The sequence below is a fragment of the Crocuta crocuta genome, unplaced genomic scaffold (assembly GCF_008692635.1).
Source record: "Crocuta crocuta isolate KB4526 unplaced genomic scaffold, BGI_CrCroc_1.0 scaffold619, whole genome shotgun sequence".
In the NCBI taxonomy this organism is placed as follows: domain Eukaryota; kingdom Metazoa; phylum Chordata; class Mammalia; order Carnivora; family Hyaenidae; genus Crocuta; species Crocuta crocuta.
Window position 1 is genome coordinate 1,729,861 of NW_027533395.1, and position 20,890 is coordinate 1,750,750.

The 20,890-nt window shown below is 41.2% G+C and overlaps 1 protein-coding gene and 1 pseudogene across 4 annotated transcripts in view; both read left to right on the forward strand.

Moving 5' to 3' along the window:
• The window catches only part of GBF1 (golgi brefeldin A resistant guanine nucleotide exchange factor 1), a 121,463-nt gene that overhangs the window by 75,434 nt on the left and 25,139 nt on the right, over positions 1–20,890 (forward strand). For all 4 annotated transcript variants that reach the window (XM_077748480.1, XM_077748482.1, XM_077748483.1 and 1 more), the window contains exons 4-7: positions 13,867–13,998; positions 19,068–19,186; positions 19,718–19,826; positions 20,358–20,418. In XM_077748480.1, coding sequence (XP_077604606.1) covers positions 13,867–13,998; positions 19,068–19,186; positions 19,718–19,826; positions 20,358–20,418 — 421 coding nt within the window. The remainder of the gene's footprint in view (positions 1–13,866; positions 13,999–19,067; positions 19,187–19,717; positions 19,827–20,357; positions 20,419–20,890) is intronic.
• On the forward strand, positions 8,140–8,433 carry LOC144218539 (large ribosomal subunit protein eL37-like; annotated as a pseudogene).

A 20,890-nucleotide genomic window follows, 5' to 3' on the forward strand; every position in this document is an offset into this window, starting at 1 on the left:
TATGGATGTCCGGTTGTCCCAGCATCATTTGTTGAAGTTGATGCCTTTTTTTAGACCAAATTCTCCTTAGGATTATACCTTCTTTAGGATTGAAGGAGTTACAGAGGATTCATTCTTGGGTCCCTCCTTTCTTTCCAGGAATCACCCTACTCTTGTTCCTTATTTCTTTCTGAGTCTTCCTGAATTGGGGTTTATTTTTAATGGCATGTAATGGAACTTACTATTTGTAAGTTGATTGAGCATAAAATATTTCATTATAAAATGGCCATCCATCACAAGAAGACATGTGAGCTGTAAAAAACATTAACTGTACACTCTGAGCTGGTATGCAACTTTACCAGAATAATGCAGCTTTTGTATTGTGTGCAGTTGGGATAAAATAAGAGACAGATAGATAGACAGTTATTGTTGGGGAAACAGGTGTTGGCTGAACTCGGGTTCTGTTGCATGTACTCTGAACGTGGTTGTTTCCCCACGCTTTTAGGATTGCTCCTCCAGATTCAGCTGTCTAAAAGTTTCCCTGGGCACCTTTCAGAGCAAATAGCATAACTTCTCAGAGTACTGCTTTTTCCAAAAATGTTCTTTTTCATTCTCCAGCTCATAGACATGTCTTTAGAGACAGGAATGTAAGTGGTTAGAATAGTTGTCCTGGTCCCTATGGGTTACATTTTTGATGCTTTTGTTTTCCTCATCTGTAAAATAGTAAATGTACCTTATCATCAAATTCTTTTTTTTTATTTTTTTTAATTTATTTCTAGGAGAGAGAGAGACAACGTGAGCAGGGGAGGGTCAGAGAGAGAGGGAGTCACAGACTCTGAAACAGGCTCCAGGCTCTGAGCTGGCAGTCAGCACAGAGCCTGACGTGGGGCTCAAACCCACGAACCGCGAGTTCATGACCCAAGTGAAAGTCGGACGCTTAACCGACTAAGCCACCCAGGCGCCCCTCTTATCATCAAATTCTTAATGAGTCCCAGTAGTGCAAGGAGTGGCTGAGGCAGAATAAGATTCCTTAGTCTTAGTGTCCTAAGAATTTATGATCTGCTGCTGTAGAAACCATTTTCATCTGTTAGAGAAAAGTGAATAAATAGGATTCCGGGGGTGCCTGGGTGGCTCATTTGGTTAAATGTCTGACTCTTGATTTCTGCTCAGGTGGTGATCTCACAATTTCGGGAGTTTGAGCCCCAAGTCGGGCTCTTTGCTGACCCTGCAGAGCCTGCTTGGGATTCTTTCTCTCCTTCCCTCTCTCTCTGCCCCTCCCCTGCTCATGCTCTGTCTCTCTCTCTCTCAAAAATAAGAAAAAAGAAAAAATAAATAAAAGAAAAAGTAAAAAGTAAAACAAGTAAAAATAAACTTTGAAAAACAGGATTCTGTACACTTAAGGGACAGGGAAAGATTGCTCCCAGGCCTATAATTGATACTCTTTAGGGATTCTGATTCTCCAAAAGTTTTGGCTATTGACCCTTTACTCTTTTCCATATCTGTAGACTTTGCTAATGTTAATTAAGAATTTAGTTCTTTTTTATTTCCTTTCACTGCCCCTTTGGGGCCTCTAGAGGAGACCAAACAGAGTGGTAATTGATAATATACCTATAATTGTCTTCTCTTCCTGTTATCAAACACTGGAACTTTTTACTAAAATATGAGAGGAATTAGGATTGAAAAAGTTGCTCCAAGTATAATGACTGCATAAAGTTGGGGTGAATTGTTCTGTTTTAAAGTATAGTAACACAAGTTTTTTAATTTCTCCTGGGCTTTCAAATTGCCTGCTTAAGTTAGGTCTTGGTCTTGAACAATGTATGCAGAAAATGGCAAGGCAGAGTAAAGGACCAGAGCATCTCTATCTTGCCTGTATGTTACAACCTAATTGCTTTCCTTTCAATACGTGCCAATTTCCTCTAGAAGGGAGAAAACTAGTGTTTATAGAGTTCATACACATCAAACTTTGCTCTCAGTAAGACAGATGGATCAGTCTGTCCTCGGGCCTCTGCAATACGTTTGAGGCCAGTCCCTGTGGGCCTCATTTAGCCCTACCGGCCTTGTTAAAGGGGCCTCACTCTTCCTCTTGGATTAGGAAGGAACCTGGGCAAACCTGATACTTAATTCTCATGACAGTACTAAAATCAATAACTAACAGTGTTTAGTCATTGGTTAGGGAGGAGGAAAGGTAGAGAAGAAACTTCAGTTCCAGAATATTTGAGTTTTAAATTTTTATTTGCCATCCAACTCATACAGTTAATATATCTAGTAGTAAACCTATAGCAATAGCATGGCATAATATTTAAGAATATAATACAGTGTTTAAGAACATAGACTTTGGAAACCAGAACAGACCTGGCTCTAAATTCTGCCGCTTTCATTTATAGTGTGATCTTGGGCAAGTCACTTAACCACTTAAAGCCTTGGTTTCTTCATCTGTAAAATAAGAACAGTAATACCGTTTCTCAGGATTATTGAGAGGATAAAATACATAATCTATGTATAACAATTAAGCTTAATAATCTGTGTAGCTGTTACTGATGTCTGAGTCAATTTAAAGTTGTTGTAGTGGACAATAGAATAGGAGGATTCTTCTTGTAAGGGTGGTAGATGGCAGCTTCTAGCAGTAAGCTAAATTGGCTATTCATGTTGGATTGGCCATTAAGGGCTAGAATCAGCCTAAAAAATGAATACTTCCCAAAGAATTTTTAAAGATCAAGGATTAGAAATAATTTGCCTTTCTTAGTGTAAATGGTTGGTACTATTATCTTCTAGCTGGCCCATGGACCCACCTTATATCTGGATGTAATAGTGATTAAGCCACCATCATATTATCAAAGATAATCTCCTCCCTTCCCTGTCCTAAGTCTGATGGTGCCTTGAGAAACTAAGCATTTGTTTAAGAAAAGGAAAAAAGAGGATCTACTGTCAAGAGCTTAGACAAACAAATTGCTTTCCCACAGGCTGCCTTCACAGCAGACTATCTACATTCATGTGCACTTAGTCCCAAATTATACTTTGCTTTTTGTGAGTTTTAAGGATCTAAAGGAGGCTTAAGGAATTCACTTAAACTACTGCCACCACCACCTTCCGTAGGAAAACTCTATGGATGAGAAAACTGTGGCCCAGAGCAGTGAAGTCTTTTACCCAAGGTCACATAGTAAGAGGCCAAGACTTGACGTTTCTTTATTTTATTTTTCCTATTGTATAGAGAAATTTGCAAGGACTTGTCTGGGTTTGACCCTTAAGCCTGCAAGGTAGTGCATTTCTCTGAGAGCTGTTCTTTAGTAGTCTTCCCTTCGGGTCAGTTCCCGAAGTCAAATCTAAATCCCCACCTGACCATCTGAGGTCTGAAGATACAGGTATAGCAGGTGTGGCAGATACTCCAGAGGCTGCTGGCTTTACCGAAGTTTAGTTTTGCTCATGCTTTGGACCACTACGCTTGATGTCCCCCTTAGTGACCACAAAGAGCACAGTTCCTTCCTACTGAAATGACAGTATCTCAAAATTTCCATTTGTAGATCATTCCCAGTCTTGCTTTGTCTTTTACAAGAAATATTCCTGGGTATAGCATAGTGAGAAAAGTAGAATATGAGGACCTAACACTTTCTCCTAAAATGGAATGTGCAGGCATAAACAGAAAAGCCAAAAACCAAAAAGCTTTTTATGCTCAGATAATTTTGTTCTGTGTCTCTCTGGATATAGAAGTATCAAAAGGGGTAAATGAACTTCTGTTTATATCATGCTCTGACTTATTAGTCTGTTATACATGATCTACCTTGTGAATGACGATATTCGGTCTCCAGGAACATGAGCCAATATTTGCAGGATGAAGAGCAAGGATGGGAACAGGCTGGTGACCCTCTAGAAAGTAAGAAGGGAGAAGTAGGCTCTGAGGGCAAAAGGGTCGAGACAGGCATTTCTGAAGCCAAATGGTGTTGAAATAATATACCACAGGCCTTTTTCCTTGTCAGCGTAATCCAATTGAGAATGCCCAACCGCCCCTGACAAGAATCACTCAGGAGTGAAGAGCTTCGCTACCAGGGAAAGCAGCTTATGTGTGCATTTTGGCTCAGGAATGTGCCAGCCCAATGCTGGCCAAATGAGAAAAGGCTGCTGCAGGCTGGAGAACACCACCCTCCTGGGAGGTTGGTGACTGCTCCCCTGTAGGCTAAGAAGAAAGTGTTTCCTTTTGTCTAAGGGCAGTCCTTGATGCCACTGTTGAGACCCTTGACATAGATTATCAGAGAGGGTGGCAGGCTCTCACGTACAAAGAGAAAACAGCGTCAGGATACATTCCCTTTCAGACAGGTCACCTTATCGTTTAAAAAGACAAGAGACTTGGGGGACATCTGTAGACTCTCAAATTGCTATAGGGCCAAACTGACACTTCTCTGTTTTACTATCATTATATATGGAGTTGAGCTCCCTGCTTACTGCTGTTGAACAGAGAGTATGAGCAGAGTACCACCAAGACATCTCTAAAGGATTTCACTTTGCTTTGTGTTGAAGTGGTTCATGAGCTTCTTCAGAAATATGTTAATAATTCTTGTTGTAATTGTTCTTATGCAGCCAGAAGTAGGACTCAGATTTAGTTTTAGAAGCAGGTGGCCTAGTCCTAGAAGGATCCCAAGTGTTCTTTCTCCAATGGGGAGTTGAATTTCCCCTCCTTGTAATCATTCCTTTTTTTTTTTTTCTTTCCCATCTTGGAACATGAACCAGTCACCTTCAGAGTACCCCTCTACCTGATCTGCACTCTCTGTTTACTGGACTGTTTGTGCCTTGAAGTTGACAGCCTTCCAGGGCAGGAATTTTGGCCGCTTGGTAGTGGTATCAGATGTCTCCTTGGTTGTGAAATTAATCAGCCTGCTTACTATGAGCGGCAGCATGGCACCTTTCCTCTGAAGGACTCAGGCAGCTTTCTCACTCTTCTGAAGATCTAGACAATTGAATCTCATTCCCCAGGCAGGCTGAGCCAGGAAGCAGAACACCAGAAACTTTTCTGTTCTGGCTTCATAGGAAGCAGTGGAGTTGAATAGCTAGGGGCACAGATTTTGGAGTCACATGAACCTGGATTTGATTCCCATTTACACCACTTGCTGGTTGTACAGCCTTAGCTGATGGGTAGATCTACTTTCTAAGTCTCATTTTCATCTTCAAAATGGAGTAAAGAGAAAAGGTATATAAGGTCTTAGCACATGGCATGGCACAAGGTAATAAATAGTAGCTCCTATTAATGTTGTTATTTGTATCTCTTCTAAAAAGGATGAATGTTTCAATCATTTGTTTAAAAAGGGAAGCCTCTTCCTGTCTCTGGTAACTATGCATACCTTGGGAAAAGCTGAAACCCTCAGAAATTAAAAGAGCTGTCCCAAATTGCACCCTACATAAATAATAACCATTAGTTATCTCAGCATCTATCCTTCATTTTTATCCCTTTTAAGGTTTAGTAATCAAAAATAGAAGGCTTGCCTTTTACGTTTTTGATATTTACTTAAATCTCAGGAAATAAACTGAACTTACAGTAACTAGAGTATTAAGAATCCTGGACTGGGACTCCAGAGCTAACAAACTAGAATTGTACAATATATTTTACATGTATTACATGAGATAATATATGTAAATTACCGAGCACAGTGCCTGACACATAGTATATGCTCAATAAATGTTAGCTACTGTTATTTGTTTTTAAATGTAATTTATTTTAATTCTCTAACACCTATTTTAACACCTGATAAAATACAGGCTTTGAAAATTTAGTATCTATCACACAGCCATTAAGTTGTAAAACTGGAATTTGAATCCTGCTCAGAAGCTCATGTTTTTACATAGTGCCCTCAACTTCTAGTCCCAGGTCCAACACGAACTGGCTTTGTAGCCTTGTACAAATTACTTTAACCTTTCTAAATCTTAAGTCTCTCATTCATAAATTATTTTTAGGGCCTATCTTAGCTGTAATACCTAGGATTTGGAGCGTTTTCTAGAACGGCCAGTTGAAAATTAGGGTTTATTTTTGTAGAGGACTCTTACTCAGAGTATAGTCTGTAAACCATTTTAGGTTCACAAACTGCTGCTTGTTATGATGGGATGTGTACAGAAATTGAGGGAAAACATTTAGCAATTTTTCTAACATCTTGAAAGTAATTTTATATATGTTGATCCTAATAATAAAATTGAGTTTGTATCGTATTATGTCTTTGTTTTTTAAATATCATTCTCTAGCAGTTCATTTTATTATAGTTTATAAAACAATGCCTCTGCAGTGGATTAATAAAAGGAAAAAAAAATTGGCCCTTAACCACAGGCAAATTGAGAAGCACCTTGTTAGAGGACCATATGAACATTTTAACAAGATTATGAATTGAAATTCCAGTATTGTTTTGTTTTGTTTTGTTTTTTAAAGTGTTTACTAATGTGTTTACAAAGAGGTACCTCTGAAATCACAAATGGCCTGGGGTGCCTAGGTGGCTCAGTCGGTTGGGAGTCGGACTTCGGCTTAGGTCATGATCTCATAGTTCATGGGTTTGAGCCCCATGTCAGGCTCTCTGCAGACAGCTTGGAGCCGGGAGCCTGCTTGGGATTCTGTGTCTCCCTCTATCTCTGCTCCTCACCTGCTCACAGTCTCTCTCTCTCTCCTTCAAAAAAATAAACAAACATTTAAAAAAATTAAAAAAAAACAAAACACCAAATCAGAAATGTCCTGGGGCACCTGGGTGACTCAGTTAGTTAAGTGTCCCTCTCTTGATTTTGGCTCAGGTCATGATCTTGTGGTTTGTGAGTTTGGGCCCCATGTTGGGCTCTGTGCTAATGGTGTGGAGCCTGCTTGGGATTCTTTGTCTCTCTCTCTCTGCCCCTCCTCTGCTCATGCTCTACCTCTCTCTAAAAATAAATAAACAAACATTTAAAAAAAAATTGCTTATTAAAAAAGAAAGAAATGACCTTACAAGTGATGCCCTGCTAGAAACACAGTGTCCCCTGCCATCCCCACCTCCCCTGCCCACCAAAAGCTGCAGGAGTTGTTCATGTTAGAGTGATGCTCCTAGCAATCAGCAGTTGAACCTAGAGAGCAAAACTCCAATTCTGCCTAGACCAAACTCTTGGGAAAGTTCAAAGTATATATCATAATTCCATTTTTTTGTAGGGGTATGGGAGTGAGGGTGATAATGAAGGTTACTGGTGGGCTCATTAAAAAGTCCAGCTCTGGGGTGCCTGGCTGGCTCAGCCTGTGGAGCATGCAGCTCTTGATCTTGGGGTTGTGTATTTGATTCCCACATTGGGTGTAGGGATTACTTAAAAATAAAATCTTAAAAAAAAAAGTCCAGCTCTTCTAGTTTTCCATAACTAAGTCTCCATAAGCATTGACTCACAGAATAGAAGTGCTGGAATGAATGCAGTTTAGTGGTAATAGATTCCAGCTACCTAATTTGACAGATGAGCTTGGGTGTCATATGCCTGGCTATTGGTAGTAGTGAGACTAATGATCACTTGTCCATTGACTGGATTATATACTATGTGAGCCACATCCACAGCCTCCAGAGAGTTCTCTATGGGACTTTGTCCAAGCTTTATATGATAACACTCCTGCCTGCTCCGGGCCTCTCATGCCATAGTGAGCTTTTACCTTACAAAGCAGAAGATTAGCAAATGAAGTCTAGCAATATATTAAAAGAATAATATACCAAGGCTAAGTAAGGTTTTATCCTGGGAATGCAAGGAAGATTCACTATCTGAAAATCAATCTACCATCTTAACATTCTAAAGAAGAAAAAGCTCTTGATCATATCAATTGATGAAGAAAAGGCATTTGATAAAATATAATATCCACTCATGGTAGTGAACGTGTGACTAACATCATACTTTACAGTGGAACACTGAATGTATTTAGCCTAAGGCTGGCAACAAAGAAAAAAATCTACTTTCATGCTATTGGAAGTCCCAGCCAGTGCAGTGAGACAAGAAAGGGAAATAAAAGGCATGTACATTGGAAAGGAAGAAATAAAACTATTTGCAGATAACATAATTGTTTATGTAGAAACCCCCAAGGACTCTACAACAACAAAATCCTAGAACTAACCAAATGAGTTTAGTAAAGTCCCAGAATATAAGTTCAACACACAAAAATCAATCCTATTTCATCTCTTTGGTCTTGGCCACAGAAACGAGATGATGAAGGGGATACCATCATTTGCAAAGTGTCACAATAAGACACACAAGTTGTGCCACTGCTGTGACTCTAAGGCCTTCCACCTTCAGAAGTCAACCTGTGGCAGGTTATGGCTATCCTGCTAAGCAGAAGAGAAAGTACAACTGGAGTGCCAACGGTAAAAGATGAAATACTACTGGGACGGTCTAATGAGGCACCTAAAAATTGTATACTGCAGATTCAGGCATGGGTTCCACAAAAGAACAGCACCTAAGCCCAAGAGGGCAACTATTGCAGTATCCAGTTCATCTTAAGGATTTCAGTCATCAGCCATATAGTAAATGTTCTGGTTTGAAACAAAACAAAATCAGTCCCATTTCTAAATATTAAAACATCTGAAAACAAAACACAATATCATTTACAAACATACCAAGTAAAAATTAAATTCTTAGGTATAAATCTAACAAAACATATACAAAATCTGTATGCTGAAAACGATAATACACTGATGAAAGAAATTAATAAACAGAGAGATTACCGTGTCTATGAATTGGTAGGCACAACTTAGTAAAGATATCATTTCTCCCCAAACTGATCTATAGACTCAGTGCAATTCCTATCAAATTCCCAACAAGATTTTTTTTGTAAATACAGACAAATTTATGTTGAAATGGAAAGGCAAAGAACTAGAATGCTGAAAGCAGTATTGAAAAATAATAAAGTTGGAGGGATCACTACCTAATTTTAAGACTTAGAATAGGGGCTCCTGGGTGGCTCAGTCAGTTAAGTGTCTGACTTTGGCTCAGGTCATGATCTCACAGTTCGTGGATTCGAGCCCCGCATCAGGCTCTGTGCTAACAGCTAGGTCAGAGCCTGGAGCCTGTTTTGGATTCTGTGTCTCCCTCTCTCTCTGACCCTCCCCTGCTCACACTGTCTCTCTCTCTCTCTCTCTCTCTTTCTCTCTCTCTCTCTCTCTCTCTCTCTCTCTCTCTCTCTCTCAGAAGTAAATAAAAACATTAAAAATTTTTTAAAAAAGACTTAGAATAAAGTTAATCAAGACAGTGTACTTTCAAGAGAGTTAGAGACAAAGATCAGTGGAACAGAATAGTGAACCTAGAATATACTCACAAAAATAAGGCTAATTGATGATTGACAAAGGTGCAGTGACGACAATTCAGTAGAGCAAGAATTCTTTTTCAAGGAAAGCTGTTCAAACAACTGGACATCCATATGCAAAACAAAATAGAACCTCCATCGAAACATCACACATTGTAGAAAAATTAACTGAATACAGATCACAGAAGTAAACAAAAAGCATAAACCTGTATATTTTTTAGAAGAAAACAGAAAAATCTCTGTGGCCTGGGATTAGGTAAAGAGTACTTAGATATGACACCAAAAACACAATGCACAAAAGAAAAAAATGTGATATACCACTTCATCAAAAGTAAAAATGCCTGCTCTGTGAAACATACCATTAAGAGATTGAAAAGACAGGCTACAGACTCGGAGAAAATATTTGTAAATCACTGTATCCAATAAAGGACTTGAATTCAGAATGAATGAAGAAGTCTCTATACTCGAGGTGCCTGGGTGGCTCAGTCGTTTTGAGTGTCGGACTCTTGGTTTCAGCTCAGGTCATTGAATCATGGTTTATGGGTTTGAGCCCCACATGATGCTCTGTACTGACAATGCAGAGCCTGCTTGGGATTCTGTCTCCCTCTCTCTGCCCCTCCTCCACTGGTGCTGTCTCTGTGTCTCTCAACATAAATAGATAAAACTTTAAAAAAAAAAAAGTCTGTAAACCTAATAGTAAGAGGACTTCTGGATCGCTCAGTTAAGCGTCTGACTCTTGCTTTCAGCCCAGGCCATGATCTTGGGGTTCATGAGTTTGAGCCCAACATCAGGCTCTGCCCTGATGGTGCAGAGACTGCTTGGGATTCTCTCTCCCTCTCTCTCTGCCCCTCCCCCATTTGTGACCACTCTCATGCTCGTTCTCTCGCTCTCTCTTTCAAAATAAATAAACTTTAAAAAAAAACAAGAAAATAATCTCAACAGTAAGAAAACAAAGAGTTCCGTTTAAAAAATGGGCTAAAGACTTGAACAGACATTTCCACTAAAAAGGATACATGGATGGCAAATAAGCACATGAAAAAGATGTTCGGTGTCACTTGCCATTAGGGAAATGCAAATGTAAACCAATGGAGATACCACTACCTACCTACTAGGATGGCTTAACTAAAAATACTGAAAATACCAAGTACAGGAGAGGATGGGCAAAACCCAGATTCTCATCGCTGGTGGGAATGCAAAGTCACACAGAGACTGGAAAACAGTTTGGCAGTGTCTTATAAAGCTGGACATACACTTACCCTTTGACCCAGAGATCCCACTCCTGGGTATTTATCCTAGAGAAATGCAAACCAAAGTTCTTCATGCGAAAACCTGTACATGAATGTTTATAGCAGCTTTACTCAAAATTGCCTCGAACTGGAGAAGCCAAATAAATGTCCTCCAACTAGTGAATGGATAAACAAATTGGCACATCCATGAAATGGAATACCACTCAGCATTAAAAGGGAACAAACTATTGATCTATGTAACAGTTTACATGAATCTGAGAGGCGTCATGCTGAGGATGATGAAGCCAGTCTCAAAAGTAACACACTGTATGACTCCATTTTATGACCTTCTTGATAAAACTGTAGTGTGGGGGCGCCTGGGTGGCTTAGTCGGTTAAGCGTCCGACTTTCGCTTGGGTCATGATCTCGCGGTTCGTGGGTTCGTGCCCCGCGTCGGGCTCTGTGCTGACTGCCAGCTCAGAGCCTGGAGCTTGTTTCAGTCTGTGACTCCCTCTCTCTCTGACCCTCCCCTGCTCATGCTGTCTCTCTCTCTCTCTCTCCTAGAAATAAATTAAAAAAAAAAAAAAAACTGTAGTGTGGAGGCATATATCCATGGTTGTTGACAAGGGTTCGGGTGGCTACGAGGCTGTGACTATAAAGAGATAAGAGGGAGTTCATACAGAACATGTTCTGTATCCCAGTTGTCACATCTTCACAGTGATTACAGGAATCTATACATATGTTAAAATTTATGGAACACTATACCAAAGAGAGTCGATTTTACCAAATTTAAGAAAAGATGTAATGGTCTATGGCCACACCACCCTGAACGCACCAGATCTCGTCTGATCTCGGAAACTAAGCAGGGTTGGACGTGGTTAGTGCTTGGATGGGAAGAAAATACGTAATGGCTCTGGAAGTGTCAAACCATGGCTGTGAAATTTCCCCAGTCTTTCCAGAAAGTACAGTTATAGCAACTGGATGAAAGCTCAGAAAATCTGTTCCCTGCCCCACCTCTCAATTAAAGATGATTTTTTCCATCTAGACTTTTATATCTCAAATATAGTAAACATGACCATATTTTTTTAAGTTATTTATTCATTCTGAGAGAGAGCAGGGGAGGGACAGAGAGGGAGAGAGAGAATCCCAAGCAGGCTCTGAACTATCCCTGCAGAGTTCTATATGGGGCTCAGTCTCATGAACTGTGAGATCATGACCTGAACCAAAATCAAGAGTCAGATGCTCACCTGCCTGGGTGGTTACCCAGGGGCCCCAATGATATTTTTAAAATGACAGACCAAATCATATGTAATAGTTATGTTTCTAAAGCAGCAAGACTAGTTGACTTTATATTTTTTAATGTGCTTTAAAAATATTTTATAAATTTCAGCTTTTTTAATATTTCTGTTCCTTATACCTCAACTCTTTACCACCTCACACACACAAAGGTTTTTCTCCAGGTTTTTCCTGCAAATTGTACATCTCTAGGTGGGGGTAGGTGGGGGATAAGAAGCAGGTTTTATACAGCTGATGTGATCACTGTACATACAGGCTTGGAAAATGCTACCCAATCTGCCAATTAATTAAAGCATTAATCTGAGGAGCAGCCGGGCTGGGGAATGTTTACTCAAAGAGGGGAGTGGTAGGAATTGAGTGGGAAGCTCCTTGGATTTGCATGAAAATAATGGTGCTCAGAAAACCCAGCTTTCTTTTGTCTCTAAAGGCGGGCAGCCTTGATCTTGTCCCTAAATCTCTCTAGGCAATTTAGGAAGCCTTTTAGGGAGCTAGTCTCTGCAAGACTGATGGATGGACTGCCAAATCTAGAAAAACAGACTCTCTAGAGCAGTGTGGAGAGCAAGTCCAGTGTAGTGCAGCTTCTCAGACCTGGAATGAAACCTAAATTCAGGAGTACATGCTGGTAATTAGGTAGAATAGATCTAATGGTTTCACAAATTTTGAAACCATGTTCAAATCCCAGCTCTGCTTCTTATTAGCTATGTAATTTGGAGCCAATCTTGTAGTTTATCTAAGCCTTATTTTTCTCATCTGTAAAATAAAGGTTATGAATTGCTCCTTCATCTCAGCACAGTTAGCCCTTTGCTTTACGCTATGCAGAAAGGGAGCTAAAGAGTGGACAGGACCTTCCAAAATTACAAACTATCCCCGTGAGTAGGGACTGTGCAGCCTTTTGTTCTTTTTAGGCTTATTTTTCCGGCAAAGGACTATAAACCTCAGGGTTTCCCCTCACCTTCCTGGGATGTGCTGTTCCTTATCTCTAAGAGAAGTGACCTTGACCATAACAGCAAAAGACATAAAGACAGCAGCTCATCCTAGGACCTCTTTGGCTATTTTGGCTATACTCGAGATGAGATTTATCCATGTGTCACTAGGGAGAGTGGTGAATTGGACATGGAAAATTGACCCAACAATATTTGGTGATATTAAAGAATTACTTTTAATTTTTCAAATTGTGGTAAAATATATATAACATAAAATTTACCATCTTAACCATTTTCTTTTTTTTTTTAATGTTTATTTATTTCTAGGAGACAGAGAGAGACACAGCGTGAGCAGGGGAGGGTCAGAGAGAGAGGGAGTCACAGACTGAAACAGGCTTCAGGCTCTGAGCTGGCAGTCAGCACAGAGCCCGACGCAGGGCTCGAACCCATGAACCGTGAGATCATGACCTAAGTGAAAGTCGGACGCTTAACCAACTAAGCCACCCAGGCACCCCTTATTTCTAATTTTTTTAAAGTTTATTTATTTTTAGGGGCACCTGGGGGGCTCATTTGGTTAAACATCCAACTTTGGCTCAATTTGTGAGTTCAAGCCCCACATCAGGCTCTGTGCTGAGAGCTCAGAACCTGGAATTTGTTTTGGGTTCTGTGTCTCCCTCTCTCTCTGCCCCTCCCCACTCACGCTCTGTCTCTGTCTCTCTTTTTCTCTCTCAAAAATAAATAAACATTAAAAAAAATTTTTTATATGTTTTTTGAGGGGTGGGGGCAGAGAGAGAGGGAGACAGAGGATCTGAAGTGGACTCTGTGCTGACAGCTGACAGCCCAATGCAGGGCTCAAACTCAAGAACCGCTAAATGGTTTTTTTTTACCTGAACCGAAGTTGGTTGCTTAACTGACAGCCACTGAGGCACCCCTATTGCTAACTTTTTAAGCATTTATTAAGCATACTGTGGGGTTTTTTTTTAACTTGTTAATCTTTGAGCTACTTACTAAAAATTTTTACAGATAAAATGATAACATCTGTGATTTGATTTAAGGTAATCCAGAGAGAGGAAATTGACCCAGGAACTAAGAACTCTAGCCTCATGGCACAGATAAGAAGGGTCTTTTTCTAGAGTTTACTTTTTTGTCAGATGGCATCACTTTATTTCTGTTTCTTTTCTTGCAGAACTCTCAGAAATTGAGCCCAATGTGTTCCTCCGTCCATTTCTGGAAGTGATTCGTTCTGAAGATACCACTGGTCCTATCACTGGACTGGCACTCACCTCTGTCAACAAGTTCCTGTCCTATGCACTCATAGGTAAGAACTTGGGCTTTGTTGGATGACCACAGCACTTCATTCCCTGCCTCTCCTGGGTGGTCAGGCCTTAGGCAATGGTCTGGTGATACTGGAAAGTTTCTCCCAGCCATCTGTTTCCTTGTAGGAAAGAAATAAGACTGTTATTGGTTACTCATTATGCTAATTGACTCAGGTCTTACAGTGTGGGGAGGGAGGGAACGTTTCCTTGGGATTCTCGTTTGTGCTATATAAAGTATCATTTAAAAAACAGGATTATATGGGGCGCCTGGGTGGCTTAGTCAGTTGAGCGTCTGAGTTTTGCTTAGGTCATGATCTCGTGGTTCGTGGGTTCGGGCCCCGCATCGGACTCAATGCGGACTGCCAGCTCAGAGCCTGGAGCCTGTTTCAGTCTATGACTCCCTCTCTCTCTGACCCTCCCCTGCTCACGCTGTCTCTCTCTCTCTCTCTCTCCTAGAAATAAATAAAACATTTAGAAAAAAAAAAAAACAGGATTATGTGCTATGGATTTTCTCCTTTTTCACTTAATAGTATTAGCTTAGAAAGATGTACGTGACATAATTATCCATCTGATTTATTTTTCCCCCAGTTTTATTGAGATATAATTGACATATAACATTGTATTAATTTACAGTGTACAACATGATTTAATATATGTTACAGATGATTACCACAATAAATCTAGCTAACATCTATCACTTCATAGTTTCCTTTTTTTTCTTGTAATGAGGATTTTTAAGATCTACTCTCTTAGCAACTTTCAAATATACAATGTAGTTTTTTTTTTTTTTTTAAGTTTATTTATTTAAGTAATCTCTATACCTAAGGCTCAAACTCACAACCCCAAGATCAAGAGTCTCATGCTCTTCCAACTGAGCCAGTCAGGTGCTCCTCAAATACATAATGGAGTATTATTAACTGTAGTCATCATGTTGTACCTTACATCCCCAGAACTTATAAATCTTATAACTGGAAGTTTATATATTCTTCTTTTATTGTGGTAAGATATATAATAATATAAAAATTGCCATTTTATCATTTTTAAGTATACAATTCATTGGCATTAATTACATTCACAGTGTTGTACAACCATCACCACTATCTGCTTCCCAAACTTTTTTGCCCCAAAAGAAACTCTAAACATTAAGGAACCATTTCCCATCCCCTCGAGCCCTTGGTAAGATTTTTTTTCCTCTTAGTAAAGGTGTATAATTTCTATAGTATAGCTATAACATCAATCTTTTTCTTGAATAATATTTAATATTTCAGTTTCCTAATTTGAGCAACTTACAAATAATGCTGAAATAAGCATCCTTGTTCATATGTCCTTATTAATTTTCCTTTGTATGATAGATTCCTGTACTTGAAATTTTTGGATTAAACACCATGAGCATATTACATTTTTCTATGTGCTACCAGGCTGCTTTCTCAAAAGCTTATAGTATTTATACTTCCAACAGTAGTGTTTGAGTTTCCATTTCCCCACACTGACACCTGCACTGAATATTAGCACTATTCGGGGTGCCTGGGTGGCTCAGTTGGTTAAGTGTCCTACTTTGGCTCAAGTCATGATCTCTCAGTTTGTGAGTTCAGGCCCCACGTCAGGTTCTGTGCTTACAGCTCGGAGCCTGGAGCCTGCTTTGGATTCTGTGTCTCCCTCTCTCTCTGACCCTCCTCTGCTCACGCGCTCTCTCTCTCTCTCTCTCAGAAATAAATAAAAACATTAAAAAAAGTTTTTTTAAATATTAACACTATTCATTTGTGCTAATTTGATGAGTGAAAACTAGTATTTTATTGTTTTTAAGTTAAACATTTGCATTTCTTCTCCTCTTTCTATTATTTTACTGAAGTTTTGTTTTTCTTATTAATTTACAGGAGTTCTTTGTATAGTGGGGATATCAACCAATTGTCTATTATAGTATTACAAATATTTTCTCCCAATCTAGCCCAGATATTTTATCCAGTCTGTTGTTTATGTCTGAATTTGTTTATGGTGTCTTTTGGATTCCTTATTAGTTGGTCTTGTCACTCAGGATCCTGAATTACTTTTCCCCTATTGCTAGCCCATGCACAGGGATGAGGAACATAGAAAACAGACAGCTGTCTTTGTTTCTAAGTAAGGAGACAAGAAAAGAGCAGCTCAGGCTGTAGCTAGCTAGAGAAAAAAAAAAAGGCCTTTGGTTCAGGGCAAGAAGGCACTTTATCTTTTCTAGAAAGTGGGATTTGCTTAGCAGAAGCATTCAGGATCCTGAGCAGAAATCCTGGGTGCCAGCTAGCTTCTGAAGAGGGGCATCTGTCTCTTCAGATATCCTAGTCTTAGCTTCATACTTTTCCTGAGCAAAAATCGGGCCCAGCTACTTCCAGCCTTGCCCTGAGCACCACCTGCAGGTCATCTCTTTCCACAGCCTCCAGCAGCTGCCCTCTATGCTTCTTCCCTCTGCTCCCTTGTCAGTGTTCCTCTCTCTCTTTCCTGGACTTGGCAGACAAGCTTGTCATTGGAGACCTCAGGCCAGCTGGTCACTGGAGTTTCCTGTGGTGGGAAAAGAGAATGCTGGAGGTGGTGATTGCAGTGGGCATGAGAAAGGGGGTAGCAGGAAGGAGTGTATGAAAGCCAGAGGGCAAAGGAGACAAGATTGGCAGCTTTACCTTCAGTCTGCTCCAGAGTGGCTAGGAAAGGAGGACATTCTAAGGACAGGGTCCTGGGGAAGACAAGTTCTGCTAAGTGAGCTCAAGCCAAACAATCTTTTGTTTAGGCTATCCTAGAAGAAATTATCCCTCACCTGTCAATCCTGTGACCCAAGGCTTCTAGAATTATTTTAGATCCTGCTCCAAGGATCAGCATATGTTTGGCCCCACACAGCTGCCAGACCAGGATTTGTGCCACTGATTGCCTGGCGGGCTCTGCCTGTGGTTCTAAAGACCTATCATTCGTACCTGCCTTTTTTAGAAAATTAACTTTGCTATTTCATTCAAGCTCAGAGGATAAGAGCTACAAAGAGATCGTTAAACTACTTTAACAAGGGAGATTACTGAAAGAGGGTAAGAAATAGACCTGTAGGAGCCTTATGAAGCAGGAGTAAAGCTGCCATTTACAGAGCTCTGAAACCCCACACAACACTGAAGACCTGGATTTCCTGTGCACGGAAAAGTCCTACTATGGATCGTGGAGGCCTGAATAAGGATGGTCAGGCAAGGGCTGTAAGAGAAGACTCAGGCAAGGGCCTTCAGGTTATATTTCCTGAGTTGAATGGGAGAAACATGGAGAGTTGGGGTGATAGAAGGAGCTAGGGCGCCCCATATACTATGTTATCATCATGAAATTAGCTTCCTTCTGCATGAACTCTAAGTAACCACTCCTGATGCTGAGTGGGAGCATGCTGTATGGACAGAGTCTTTGACCAGGTGTCAGAGACTAACCTGGACAGAAAAAAAAAAGAAAACAAATGAGAATCGCTTATAATTCATCAAAGTCTTCAGGATTGTTGTTATGAGGGAAATGTTATGGTTTCTCAGCTATACCCCTGAACTTTAGGCTCAGGAACTCTGTTAATTTCGGGTACCAAGAAAGAAAAAAATGATAAGCTTAATTCCCACTGCTTAAAACTAGGAGGTGCTCCTGTATTACACCATGCCACCTCTGGAGCAACCTTTCTCTGTCACTCGCAAAGCCTTGCCATGTCCCTCCTTTTTTTCCCTACTTATGTTTCCCTTTCAAGGATAATCCAGGCAGTTCTGCAAGACCCTTGCAGGCCTTGATGAAGGCCACTTCTTTGGCTACTCCTTGTGGATATTTAGCAGATTAATGGGAGCAGTTTCTTCCTTGGCAGTATTTGTGTTAGTTTCCAGCATGGTGCTGGCTGTCTGATCTAGCTTCTCCCCTCTTCTTATTCACTGTTGAAATTCTCTCTTCCTCCTACTCCCCAGTCAGCCAACTTCCAATCCTGTTTAGTTTGTCCCCTTTTTCTTCTAATATGTGTTCAGTTAACTGGTAAAATGATTCTTCCTCCATGTCATATTGTTTTAAGTAAGAATGAAACCAAAGCAGGAAGAAGTCTCTCATTTGCCATAACGTGGCACCCAGATATAAGTATTGGCAGCAGTGACTGTCCATTTCTTTCCCCTACTCTTCTACCTCACTTGTACCTGAACACAAAACTCCAAAAGCAATCAGAGAGATGTGTTGAAAGAGAACACATGAGGGGCACCTGGGTGGCTCAGTTAAGTGTCCAACTTCGGCTCAGGTCATGATCTCACGGTTCTTGGGTTCAAGCCCCACCTCGGGCTCTGTGCTGACAGCTAGCTCAGAACCTGGAGCCTGCTTTGTATTCTCTCTCTCTCTCTCTCTCTCTCTCCGACCCTCCCCTGCTCATACTGTTTCTGTCTCTCTCAAAAATAAACTAAAAAAAAAAATTATCCTTTAACAGTTTCTAATATCTGTCTTGTGCTTAAGGTGAAAGAATAGNCTCTCTCGCTCTCTCTCTCTCTCTCTCTCTCTCCGACCCTCCCCTGCTCATACTGTCTCTGTCTCTCTCAAAAATAAATAAAACATTTAAAAAAAAGAGAGAACACATGAACAGAGAAAGTCTGCAACCGTGGTATACAAAGGTCTGGTCCTACTTGGCCCTTGCTCTGGGCCAAAAACTCCTATTTGTAGGTCCTTCCTCTATGAAATGAGTAGCTTTATACCAGTGAGTCCAAAGTATGGTCCCCCTGACCAGCAGCATTAACTTCTCCTAGGGTCTTGTTAGAAATGCACATTCTCAGGCCCCACTGTAAATCTACTAAATCAGAAGTTCTCAGAGTGGGCCCAGCAATTTATATTTTTAACAAATCTTATAAGTGATTCTGATATCTACTTAGGTTTGAGAACCACTGTTTTTACACAGTGGGATTTATGCTGAGGAGCTTGTGAAAGCCAGTTATTAGCAAAAATTCTCAGGTAGCTCAAGCAGCCATGGGTTAGGAAACTGAAGAAGAGAAAAACAAAGTCTCTCAAGGCAGTCCCTATACAGGATATCTTGCCCGTCTCTCTTCTCCATACCACTTACTCTTTTCTTTTTTTGTTGGAGCAGATCCCACTCATGAGGGCACAGCAGAGGGCATGGAGAACATGGCAGATGCTGTCACCCACGCCCGTTTTGTGGGCACAGATCCGGCCAGCGATGAGGTTGTCCTGATGAAAATCCTTCAGGTAAATGGAGGGGAAGAGCAATTAGGCTAATGGCCAGGAGCTGGTGCTAACGGCTCTCCTTACCCAAGACTGCAGGCGGCACAAAGCTGTGTTTTGACTCCACTGGGGCTTAAGGAGCTACTTTGTTTCCAAACAAGCAGCTAGAGTACCCAGAGTAAAAGCTTTTCTAAGGAAAATAATTAAAAGCTTTAAATTAATTGATATCAAATACCGAAGCCCTTAATACACTTGTACCTCTGGCAGACCATATCTGCCATCCATCTGTGGGGCTCATGGACTAGGGCTGGAATGAGTGCTGATCTCTGTCAGGGTCATGGAGAGTAAAGGCACAGTTCCCAAGATAAGTTCCTGAGAGATCCGCCTTCCGCCCCCAAACTGAAGTGAGGTCAGCATTCTTGCTAACCTCTCTTTCTCACCCGAGTGCTTCTGTAGGAGACTAAAGGAACAGGAGGCAGCTTCTCTCCTCTAGGTACATCCTACTTTACTTAGCCTGCTTCATTTATCACTGTATCTCTTCTTTCCTCCTGGTAGGTGCTGCGAACTCTGTTGCTGACCCCAGTGGGTTCCCACCTAACCAATGAATCTGTGTGTGAGATTATGCAGTCTTGCTTCCGGATCTGCTTTGAAATGAGGCTCAGTGGTAGGTGCTTGAATATTGGGCCTGTCACCATTCCTAGGGCCAGTGTCTGTGAGTATAAATATAGAATGCTGTCTCTGAACCCCAGAGAGGTGGAAAACTCAGGACTTGTTCGTCTACCTTGTGGAGTCAGAGGGGTCTAGAAGTCTTTACTTGACTATCGCACAGCTAGAATATAGAGACCTTGTTCATTGTGCCAGGACAGGAATTGGGATAGATCTCCAACTGACTTAGCCCAGGCACCAAATCTGTCTCCCTTGGGTCTTTCTGGGATTGACACCAGCCTGAAACCCTTGAAAACGCATTATTGAGCACTCCTCCCCCAGCCCCCCCACCCCCGTTTTTTCCCTTGTCTCAGGAGTGCCACCTTGTGGGCTAGTGAAGTTGTGGCTGCCAGGCTGAGCTGAAGCTGGTTTTAATAAGTTTGGCATAATCCTTAGTAAACAAGGTTTGGAGGGGAGTCTGCTCTGAGAAGCCTCCTGATAATAGCACAGCAAGTAATGACACCTGTGTTATTTGTTTTTGCCTGTGCAGAGTTATTGAGAAAATCCGCAGAGCACACTCTCGTAGACATGGTGCAGCTGCTCTTCACAAGGTAAACCTGCTGCTGTTTGCTTCAGCCCGGCTGCCCAGGCCTCTTGAGCCTGCCTGCTTCCACACAGCCACTTCAGGGACCTGGCCAACCCCACAGCCACTTCAGGGGCCACTGGGATTATCGATGGGGGTAGTTCACTGGGCCCAGGGTTACTGAATAAGGGAGAAGGATTGGAGCTGGCTTGGCCTCAGAGAGAGGCAGAGGTTATTTGATCTAGGCCGACAGACCTTGTTCGGCTTCCCAAACTTGTGTCTGTTTCCGTGCAGGTAGCAGCTGGGAAAGGGAACACAGAGAGGAAGCCAAATTCAAGGGAGCCTGGAACAGGGTGCTGAGCTCCTAGAGCTCAGTCCAGTTTCTGTGAGGAAGGGCCAAGGCTGGGGTGACCAACCTTGTTGGCCAGACTCTCCCCAATTTTAGCACTGAAAATCCTGCATCCCTGCAAGCACTTAATTCTCCGGCAAACCAAGACCGC